This window comes from Mirounga angustirostris, unplaced genomic scaffold (genome assembly GCF_029215605.1).
Source record: "Mirounga angustirostris isolate CCGP_5_RB_7025 unplaced genomic scaffold, mMirAng1.0.hap1 SCAF_14, whole genome shotgun sequence".
Lineage (NCBI taxonomy): Eukaryota > Metazoa > Chordata > Mammalia > Carnivora > Phocidae > Mirounga > Mirounga angustirostris.
In genome coordinates, this window is record NW_026991722.1 from 62082796 (window position 1) to 62094401 (window position 11606).

Consider the following 11606-nt stretch of genomic DNA (forward strand, 5'->3'; position numbering starts at 1 on the left):
GAAAAGCGCCTGCCACATAGTAGGCTCTCAAAGAAATGTTTGTGGTTGGTGAGCAGTAGAAGTGATTCAATGAATAAAGCTACCCTCGTACGTAGCTCAGGGTATGGATAGAATTGCTCCTTGTTTTCCTCTTATGCCAATAGCCTCTGCCTGAGTTTTTCCTGGGAGACTCCTAGGTCGTGTTTCACTTCCTGGGAAAGAAAACTCGCTTTTCAGTTGCAGAAAAAATACACTGAATCAATGGCAATCCAAGGCATAGGGATGTAGGCCTTCGCTGGGTCTCTTCCGTTAGGATTAAAGAGGAGCTGATCTGGTGGGATGTTTTCACACTTCCTCTATCAGTCAGCAGCCATGCCCTGGCTCACATTTGCCTTCTGACGGCCTGCGTCTTCTCTGCTCCGAGAATGGCAAGTGAAGGGTTGATGGGGGGTGGGCGGAGGAACATCCTGTCTCTCCTCCGTGGCATCAGGTATGACCCCTTTCGACGGCAGCAGTGTAACGACGCGGTGCGTGCTTCTGAGCAAGACACGGAGATCAGGCAGCCCTACAGAACAGATGGAGGGGCGGCCTGGAGGGACAGGGCACTGTGTGCTGTTCCCCAGCATGGGGAGGGGCTGGGTGGCCATGTGAGTCTAAAATCCTTCTTGGGAGGGGAAGATTTACCCCCTGGTACTGCAGATGGAAATGTATTCAAGTGGTGGTTTTTTATTCGTAAACCACAGCTTTCAGTAATGGGACATGATCTTTCCTGCTTTGGTCAACGTTTTGGACTTTTTAAGAGGAGAGTCTGATGCTCATGGCCCTGAGCTCTTCCTCTTGGGATCCTAATTCAGGGATAAGAATCTTTCTCTCTTTCTATTCAAGGGAATTTAAAAAATCAATTAATTAATTAATTATATTTATTTATTTTTAAAGATTTTATTTATTTATTTGTCAGAGAGAGAGAGCACACAGCAGGGGTAAGGGGCAGAGGGAGAAGCAGGGTCCCTGCTGAGCAGGGAGCCCGATAGTGGACTTGATCCCAGGACCCTGGGATCATGACCTGAGCCGAAGGCAGATGCTTAACCAGCTGAGCCACGCAGGCGTCCCAAGATTTAATTTTTTAGAACAGTTTTAGATTCACAGCAAAAGTGATTGGAGAGTGCAGAGATTTCCCATATTCCCCCGCCTTCCTGCAGCCTACCCCTCTACCAACATCCCGCACTCTATATGAACAGAGCCATACGTTTGTTACAATTGATGACCCAACACTGATGCATCTTTGTCCCCCGAAGTCCGTAGTTTATATTAGGGCTTACCCTCGGTGTTGTATAGTCCATGGGGTTGGACAAATGGATAAGGATGTGTATCTACCGTTACAGTATCGTACAGAGTACTTTCACTGCCTTAAAATTCCTCTGTGCTCTGCCTATTCTTCTTTAGTAAGTGAATTTTAAAACACTAGGGGGCAGTTTTCACCAGATCCCTAAACACAATTAGAGTCACTGCTTCAGCTGATGGTCTGATTCTCCTCTCTTTTTCAATTAAAGAGTTTGTTTTGGTTTGAAACCAACTAGACAAAATAGCTAAGTATTAATACATTTAGACATGAAGTAAATTATTCTGGGTGCTGTGGGGTAAGGAACAATCACTCAGGGTTCTTTGTTTATTCCGATTGCTTTTTTTTTTTTTTTTAAAGATTTTATTTATTTATTTAACAGAGAGAGACACAGCGAGAGAGGGAACACAAGCAGGGGGAGTGGGAGAAGGAGAAGCAGGCCTCCCGCCGAGCTGGGAGCCTGATGCGGGGCTCCATCCCAGGACCCCGGGATCATGACCTGAGCCGAAGGCAGACGCTCAACGACTGAGCCACCAGGCGCCCCTATTCCGATTGCTTTATTTATGTCGTGGGGTTTTGATAGTCTCCTGGTTATCTTTCAAGGTCATGAGCAGATTTTAGGTCTTAGTAGATTTGTCTTACCTTTGACAATGCTTATGCTTGGAGACTTTTCATAGACTGAATTAGCTGGAGAATTTGCTAGATCTCTTGGTCTCAACTCAACTAAACAATGTGCTTGCTGCCGAAGAATTTCAGTCTAAGCTGCAAATGTGTCTGCCAGTGTCAGGAGCACAGTTACGGGTGGTGGAGGGAGGGAGGCTGGCTCACGTACCTGAGTGCCAGACGGCAGTCTCAGGGCCAGCGCCAAGCCAGCCAGGAACCCTTGTGAATGGAAAGGTCTGATAATTCCTCTCCTGTCTTCCTTCTCTTCACCTGCAGGAGGCAACCACCTGTACACTTTCTGTGGTTTCATTTGGATCCTTCTGAACTGTTTCCTTAAGGCCCACTTTGAAAGGTGTGGTCACCGCTGTTTTGCCCCCCCCGCCCCAAGGGGCTCTGTAACAGCTCCACCGTTCCCAAGTCCCGTGGTCTTCAGCCTCCTGTACCACTTTGCATAAATGGGCAAACACAGTGGACTCCGTTTCAGTCCTTATCCTTGAACTCCCCGCTGAAACTCCTAGCTGCTCCCTTTTTCCTGAAACTCCTTCTTTCTCGGCTTCTCCCAACGGTCTTTGTTATTCTTTATACCTTTCCTTCTGCAACACTCTTCTGAAAGATGGGAGCTTTGTGTTCTTCTGTCTTGGGCCCTCTTCTCTTCTTACTGCGCACATTCTCCCGGGGTGGCCGCCCACCCCCTCAGGGCCCGTCGCTGGTGGGTTACTCCTGTGTGTCTATCTCCAGCTCAGTAGGCCCCCGTGGGTTCCAGGCCCTCGGTAAAGCCCATCTGCTTCCCCAACGATGCCCACTGGCTTCTCATGGTGGCTCTCGTTCAACACATCCAAAGGGGAGCTCATTGTTCTCTTTCCACTCCACCTGCCTCTTCCTCTTAAATCCTTTATGTTGGGGCATGTCATTGCCATTTTGCCTAAGAGGGAAAACTAAGAGTTCACGGAGACTCCTCTCCTACTCCTCCTTTCCGCCATCTCCTCGGTCACCAGACTCAGTGGATTCCATTTGCCTCCGTCCCGATCCTTCCTGGTCCTTCTTCTTTGTTATTACTATGTCGGCCTGCGTTCACCTCTTCACATCTCGAGACTGGACCATTGTGACTGTCTCCAACTGGCCATGTGCCAGTTTGGTGGATTGAGGCCAGACCGCCTAGGTTTGGATCCTGGCTCCATCCCAGAGAGGCTGGGTGAGCCTGGAATGTGGTTAACTGTTTTAGGTTGTGTGATCTCATGTGACCGTTTAGTTTACAACGTTGAGTGTGGGTATCACGGAGAGAAGTGGTTCAGCTGAATACAGAAATCAGAGACTGTGCCAATTTATGGAGTGTTTATCATGTGCTAAGCTCTACGCCAAGTAAGTTTATATACAACTTTTTCAATTAATTTCACTGAATCCTCTCAGTTACCAGGTGGCATCAGGATTATTATTGATATGGAAACTGAATCCCTAAGCTCAGGTCACAAAGCTGGTAACTGGGTATGCTGGAATTTCAGACAAAGTCTGACTCCAGTGCCTTGTTCTTCACCACCCTGCATCTCTTCATGGATCATAAGTATACCCCAAGTTTTGAGAGTATTCATAAAAAATAGTTATGTATTCCACAGACACCCTTAACCACAGTAGATGACATTCAGTTGGAGTCCTTTTCAGGGCCAGTACTAATCATCCGCATGAACATGAAGTTGTTATGGACTGAACTGTGTCCCCTCAAAAGTCATATGTTGAAGCCATGATCCCCAGTGTGACTATTTGGAGATACGGCCTTTAGGAGGTAATTAAGGTTAAATGAAGCCATAAAGGTGGAGCCCTAGTCCAATAGGGTTGGTGTCCTGGTAAGAAGAGGGAGACTGCGCCCTCTCCTGCTACGAGGACCCACGAGAAGCTGGCCATCTGCACGCCAGCAAGAGAGCCTCCAACCGGCACCGAACCCTGCCGGACCCCGGTCCTGGCCTCCCCAGCCTCTGTGAGGTGTGAGGAAATCAATCCCTGCGGCCCGAGCCACGCGGCCTGTGGTATTATCACAGCTAGAGCTGACTAAGACCCGAGTCAAGAGAGCAGCTTTGACCGAGTGCTCGGACCTGCCGGCGTTTGGACAGGTCACAGAACAGCTTGAATTCTGGGGATGGAATCTGGCTTCACATAAACGAACGGGCCGCATCCCGCCTATACAATTGTAGTTAACAGATTATACAATAAAATGACACAGAAGTTGTGACTAAAATGCCACAATCGCACGGCATCCCCTTCGTGTACGTACGTAAGGAAGTGTGACGCTGTTGTGCCTTTGGGAAAGTGAAGGCACAGCGGAGTATCTGGGATTTCCACTGACTTAAAAGCCACGGTGCTACAGGAGGCTGGGGCAAAAGGAGGGCAGCGACTCGATGGGGATGTGCCCCGGGGTGTCCTCGCAGCCTGAGTGTACCGGACATCTCACAACTGCCCTCTTGGCCGCTGCATGCTTTACCACGGATTAAGAAGAAACAATGGCATTTATTTGAAAAAACAAGTGATCAAAACCCCACAGCAAAGAATATTCCATGTGTTTGTCATGGCACCAAGCACTTCCTCTTGCAGCAACTGCGGACCCAGACAGGTCATTCTGGTTTATACTAATGGCCAAATGCAGAGGAAAAGCAGCACATGTCCCAGAGAGATTGCTTCCCTCTAGAGAGACGTTTTCCTGGCAGGGAAACAGCAATCACACAAAAATATAACAGGAAATAGTTGAATAAAGTAAAAAACATAAATCCTACCCACAGTGGAAAATTTTAAAATTGAATAATAATCTGGAAAAAGAATAGTAGCAAATGAACAGTTGGGTGGTACCTGACGGCTCTTCCCCAGTAGGAATGTGGTGAACAGGGAATTCACATCATAGTCAACAAAAGATGTGGAAGGAAAAAATCAAGGACATCCGCTACATTACAAGTCCGGGAGCTCAGTGGTAGACAGATTCACTCAAAGAATGGTTAATGTAGCTTTGCTTGCTACAGGTGTTTGGACGGATGAAATATTTTGATCCTACACCCAGTTTTGTCGACTGTACTTTTACTGGGTGTAGACCCCAGGCTGCCGCACCTGACACCCAGAGGTCTGTATTGCTTGGGATAGAGATCAGAGGTAAGAACTGGTGGCCTGTGGACTGCATCAGGCACACAGACTGTGTTTTATTAATTTGAGCCGACGCTTAAAAATAAGTAGGTGTCAGATGAAAATGGGCATTTCCATCCTGTTATGGAAATTCAGAAGACCTGGCGACACTGGGCTTGCATTCTCACAGGGCAACAATGTGTTGAAGCTAGGACACGTTTAGACAGGGCACGTGCTCTCCCTCTGAAACCTCCTTCTGAATTGTACCCTGCTGCCCCCCATTCGTAAGTTGAAACCCTAACCCCCAAAGTGACTGTATTTGGAGACAGGGCCTTTGAGGGGGCTGTTTAGGTTAAATGAGGTCATAAGGCTGGGTTCCTAATCTGATTTTTCCCTCCTCCCTTGTGCACAGGCTTACAGAGGAAAGGCCATGTGAGGACACGGCAAGAAGGCGGTCATCTGCAGGCCAGGAAAGGAGGTCTAAGGGAAACCAATTCTGCTGGACCTCAACCTTGAACTGTCAGCCTCCAGAACCATGAGAAAAAAATGGCTGTTCTTCCCACTGCTCGGTCTGTGGCACCTTGTGATGGCAGTTCAAGCCCACTAATATAGAGCTCAGGCTCTGGAGAAGAGAGTTGTCTGAGAATTCTTCCCTGTGGCCCACCCTACACACTTGTCATCTGACCACTTCTCTGAGACCATTCCCTCCCCATTCCTACTACACAGTTCTACTTCTGACTCTAGGATCCCTTCAGGATCTGTGGCCTTTTAACTGGAACTTCCATCTTATCTGCACTCCACCTCTGTTCCCCCTTAAAACCCAGCCACCCCATGCCTGAAAGAATGCTCCATCTAAGAGTTAAAACAGAACCACATCAGTCTTGCTGTCAGGCCCTCATGGCCACAGTGGCTCCCAGACTCTTGTGTTCCTAGCACCATGTGGGGTACTAAGTCCTGTGCAGGAAACAAAGCTCAGGTCATCGGGATGGACCATGGGGGTGTTAGCATGCATCAAAGCACCCATGAAGCGTGTGGGCTGTAACAAAGTGCCAAACAAGAGGTGCAAATAGAATTCAATACGGACACGAGGGAGTTACACATTTATTCCCACGGGAGGCCTGGCCATGTCTCCTGGAGGAGATATCATCATGGAAGATGGGACAACCTCGGACTAGTGGGCATGGAGTATGGAAGGGCCCTAAAGTGCATGCGTCCTTCCTGAGCCTGTGAGTTCTCCAATGCACATTCTAGAATAAGTAAGTGAATGGGGTCAGTGAGAAAGATAAATGCCTAATCAATATAATGGCAGCAGAAGCAAACATTTGAGGCCATGAATGGTCAGTAAATCGTGCTTTTGATTCAAAGATTTCCAGCTCAATCCACTCTCAATCCTAACAAAACCAAGAACCGCTCTCAGTTTAATTCAAGTCTATACGAAATCTGATAAACAATGTGAGCCTGACACAACAGCATGTACTTTCACATTGACATCATCAGGTGGAAGATACAATGTACTTTACCCCAAAGATCTGAGTCAATGTCATTTCCAATATGATGTTAGTATACAAGCTATAAAGAGGGTAGTCATTCAACATATGTACCAGAAGTTGGCTCTTGGACCACACCATTCCCTTCTTTAGATATTATCTCTCAGTTCCTTTTCAAAGAATCATAAGCTTATTAATTTTTACATATATCAAGCATGTTCTGCTTCAGCTATCCTTTTATTTAAAAAAAATTCTGTTCAACTGCACAATCACATTAAAACATTGCATCGCTACAACTCTAGACCTTATTTATTTTATTCTTTTATTTCTTGAGACCACAGTCCTCTCCTTTTTGGGTTATTTTAATCTGAGGCACTTAAAATTTTTGGCTTGAGTAATTTCAAATTAGTTTCTTTCCAGAAAAATAAGTGGGTAGGAGCATACTTTGAGCGCTTGCATTTCTGAAGATCTTAGACAGAAGTAATGGTTTAATGAGGTATGAAATTCTAAGATTACAATTCTGTATTTTCAGACCTCTGGAAACATTGCTCTGTCATAGTGTAGAAGTTAGTACTGTAGATGAAAACTGTTTCTGATCTGGTCCTCTTCCCTTTTCAGGTAAACTGCTTGCTTATTTTTTTTTTTTTCTTCTTTGTTTCTCCCCCCAAATTTCCCTTTATCTTAGAATTCAGCAGCTAGGTTTGTGTTGTTTTAATTATTCATTCTTGCAGTAAGGGAGCTCTTTCAAACTGAAGACTTATTTGGTTCTCTAAATGTTAAATAAAAGCCGCCTTCATTTATAACCAGGTATCTTACTCAAGTCATGGAATGGGTTCCTTTCCTATGCATAGCAGAGCACAGAGGTAAACAGTTATTTTTCCTAATATCTCACAAAATTTGGGTCAAAGCACACATGTTAAATGTTTGTTGTTTGCCTTACAATTTAAAAGGCAACAAGCAGCATCAGGAATTCATGATTTTTTTTTTTTTTTAATTTTTTATTCTACAGTAGAGTGCACAGAAAATGCTTTCTGGGTGCTAACTTGGAGAAGCACTGCTATGCTTGCTACAGCTAAAGCTCTGAGAAAAATCCTAGCAAACCATGTAGTAGTTTGTTCCCTTTGAAACGCTGGTGACTTGGTGCCCACTTTCTTGCAGGCCCTTAGCACCATGCGCAGCTCTTGGGGAGCCTGCCACGCTATTCTGCTTCTGGTTCTGAAAGAGAAGCAAACGTTCTGGGAGCACTGGGGTTGAAATTACTCAATGAAATAGAAGTGCTATATCCTCAGCGGTTGAAGTCACTTCTCCAAAGGGAACAAGCCACACCTACCGACTGCTCTGCCCTAATTCTGTGATTGGAAGGAAAGCTTTGCGGTCACGCTAAAAGATCTTACAGTCTCCTGCCATTTGTGCTCCTAAAACAAAGTGCAGAATGACTACACCGTTGCAGGAAATGAGATGCTCGCGTTAGCCATCCCTGTGGATTGCAGACTGGGGAAGTAATCGAGGGGGGAAAATTCCCAGAGAAGCTCATTAATTAGTAATAAATAGGCAATTGGCCAAAATCACAAGGTGTGGAAAGCAGCAAAATCACCCGGTAATGCGTTCTCGGCCAAATCACGAAAGTAAATAATTTCCGTGTGCAAATCAACGTAGCGACGATTTTAGCCTGCCCCACCTCCCCGCACGCTTCTGCGACCGTAGCCCACCCGGTGCGGAACGAGAGGGGCCCTGCGCCCGGGGCGGGGTGCGCGCCGACGGCACCTACCCAGCAGCAGGAGCCGGTGCGTCTGCTGCAGGTCGCGCTTCTGCTCGCGGAGCATGCGGTCGATGCCCCTGCTGACCTTCCTCGCCTCGCGCTCCGCCTCGCCCTCCTCGGCTCGCAGCTGCTCCGGACGCCGCCGCCGCTCCTTCTTCGGGGTGGCTTTGGGCCGCGTGCACGCCGGGCTCCCGCCGGCGCCCCGAGGGAGCGGGGTCGGCGCCGCGTCTCCCCCCACCGCCGCCGGGGCTCGGGCGGGGGTCGGGGCCGGGGCCGGGCCGGGCCGAGCGTCTTCCGCAGGCTCTTCCGAGGCGGCGCGGGGGACGTCCTCCGGATCCCCGAAGAGCAGCGGCCGCAGACTGTAGCACAGACCCATGTGGACGCGGGGTGCGGGGGGGCGCGGGGCTCAGGCTGCGGCCCCGGCGGAGGGGCGGGAGGGGGCTGCACCCGGACCCGGCGCGGCGCTGCCGCCCACAGGCTGCGGGCTGGGGGTGCGGAGGGCCCGGGCCGGGCGCCACGGCCCCTCACTGTCCCGGAGGGCCATTTTGCATTTTCCGCTGGGTGCAGGGGGTGGCGGCCGCCTGGGCTGGAGATCACCTGATAACGCGGCGAGCGGGCCGCGCCGACGGGCCTCCGCGAGCCCGGCCCCCGTTACCGTAAAAACCGCCGCCGGGACCGGCACCCCGTTACCGTAAATACCGCCGCCAGGGCCGGCCCTCGTTACCGTAAATACTGAAGCCTTGGTGGTTCCATTGTAAATACCACCGCCGTCTCCACTCTGGTTACGGTAAATATAGCCGCCTGGCCCGGCCCCCAAGACCGTAGGCACCGCCTTGCGTTCGAGTCTTCCATACCGTAAATACGGTTGCCCGAGCCCGGCGTGCAGCTGCGGACAGTGCCGCAGTGGCGGTGGTGGTGCCGTCACCACCCAGAACTGCCATTGCAGCACTTAGAAAACCACCGTGGCTTCGATCTGGGACAGTGGTAAATAAGAACGGGAAGCCTGACAAAGGGATAGAGATGCTAGCTTTCAGATCTTGAATTGCCGGATGTATTACCTGCAGAGATCACCGCACCTTGCCTCTCCTTTTTCACTTACATCTTACACACAACCAGACACATCTGCACGCTTTTGATCCTTACCTTAATTCTATTATGCCTTTGATCTCGACAAAAATCTCCAAATCAGGAGGTCCATGACATCATTTTTAACAATCACACTTATTAAAACATTGAGAAGGAGAACATGTAATTGTCATATACTATTTTTATTTGTTAAAACGAATATATGAAATTGCACTCTGTATCCTATTTTTTAATCCACAGTATAAGGTCAGAGAGGAGCAGAGGCATATTCAGACCGGGTGCCCTTTCTCCACGCCTCCTATGGATACAACCCCAACGGAGATCCCCACTGTCTCTATTATTTCCCACTTAATATCCATCATCTTATAGAACAACTGTTGAAAATTTCGGTAGTTTTTAAGAACTCTGCTATAACACGTGTTCCTTAATTTCTACTAAATGACATGAAATATTATAACTGATAAATATACGTAATGTAAATCCCGTTAATTGCGGCAGATTGGTCTGTTTAATGCAATGCCCTGCTAACAAAGGTACACTGTACCAACTGGCACTTGGTGTAAATATTACATTTGATTAAATATTTTATTATTTTGTTTTGAAAGAGAACTTTTTATTACTTTTATGTACAAAAAATTCAACAGCGTCTGCTCATTCCAGTTTTGTGGCCAGTTCTTTAGCATTTGCCTTTTCCAGCTTGGCAATGCGAGCCGCTGACTTTGGACCCAGGACGTTGCCTCCCCAGTGATGGTGGATCTCATCATATCTGTCATTGTAATTGGTCCTGATGGCTTCCACCAGCTTAGCCAGAGCTCCTTTGTCTTCCTATGTGAAGGCCATAGTGGTGCAGGTCTTCCTGTGGACCAGATACCCCAGCCTGGCCTTCCCCTTGACAATGCAGTAGGGAACCCCCACCTTACGACACAGGGCAGGCAGGAAGACAACCAGCTTAATGGGATCCACATCATGTGCACTCACTATGAGCTGAGCCTTCCTGTTTTCTGCCCAGGTGGTGACATATTAACCCCTGCTTGAGGGACAGGCGGCCTCTTAGTGGGGACATCCCCTTTGCCAGCAGCTTTCTTCTCAGCCCGGGCCAACAGTCTCTGCTTCTTCTCTTGCTTTGTCTCTGGTCTGTATCTTCTTCTCTTGCTTTGTCTCTGTATCTGTATCTGAGTGTAAGCGTTGCCGTTTGGTGGTCCAAGGCCTGGGTGAGCTGGTTAATCACAACAGGCACTTTGAGACGTTTATAGAGAGTAGCCCTTTGCCGCTGTGGCCAGATGTAGCAGGGCGATTTGACAAAGCAGGGGAGGTCCCTTTTGGACTGGGTCTCCTGTCCAATGCCAAAATTCTTGGGCCTTTTCTCAAACAGGGGATTGACTACCTTCTTGGTCCCCTGTTTCTTCACAACAGCAGGAGCCGGGGCCTCCTTCTTCCCCTTAGCCTTCTTTCCTTTTGGCATCTTGGATGGCTGGAGGGGAGGGTACATTTTGATTACATTTTTAAAGAAGGAAATTGGAGAGCTAGATTCACATTTATTTTAGGGCCCTGTTAAGAACAAAAGTATATACTATGTAATGTTTTGGACCTAACATTATCCCCCAAATTTGCCAAAATTAGCTGCACTTTTAGGTTTTTGTAGAAGAAAGGAGGACCATAGAAAATCTAACTTGAGAAAACAGAAAAAACTATGAAGTATCAGTGTGATTTTCACTGTTCATTCACCCGCCCATCCTCCACGTATCCTTTCACTTATTTAGTATTTATCAAACGCCAACAATATGCTAGGCATTCTGGTTGGTATCAGGTGAAGCAAAAGACATGGGTCCTTGTGGTGTTTATACACTAATGAGGTAGAAATATGTTCAATCATATACATACAAGTTAATAAATTTATGATATATTTCAAATTATGCAAATGTTGTGAAGGGAAGGAAGAGGGTTCTCTAAGAAGTAATAAGGGAAGGCCCAATTTAAATTGGAAAGGGAGGCAAAGAAAAGGAAAACAATGATTCAAAGGGATACATGCATCCCTATGTTTATAGCAGTATTATTTACAATAGCCAAGATATGGAAGCAACCCAAGTGTCCATCAAGAAGAATGGATAAAGAAGCTGTAATATATATATATTATATATATATAATACAATTATAAAATTATATTACTAATATATATTGCATATATTATATATAGTAT

The 11606-nt window shown here is 47.4% G+C and overlaps 1 protein-coding gene and 1 pseudogene across 4 annotated transcripts in view; both read right to left on the reverse strand.

Annotated features, from left to right (window-relative positions):
• Nucleotides 1–9096, reverse strand: part of GNAL (G protein subunit alpha L) — a 149183-nt gene extending 140087 nt beyond the window's left edge. For 2 of the 4 annotated variants that reach the window (XM_064577997.1, XM_045887099.3), the window contains exon 1: nt 8333–8474. Coding sequence is in view for 2 of the 4 variants with exons in the window: in XM_054510376.2 (XP_054366351.1) it covers nt 8333–8699 (367 nt within the window). In the remaining 2 variants the exon portion in view is untranslated. Of the gene's footprint in view, nt 1–8332 lie in introns of all 4 variants that reach the window. The other 2 variants (XM_054510376.2, XM_045887098.3) reach the window with 2 other exon arrangements.
• A 964-nt stretch (nt 9097–10060) lies between these two features.
• Nucleotides 10061–10871, reverse strand: LOC123853283 (large ribosomal subunit protein eL8-like; annotated as a pseudogene).
• Between the last annotated feature and the right edge of the window lie 735 nt (nt 10872–11606).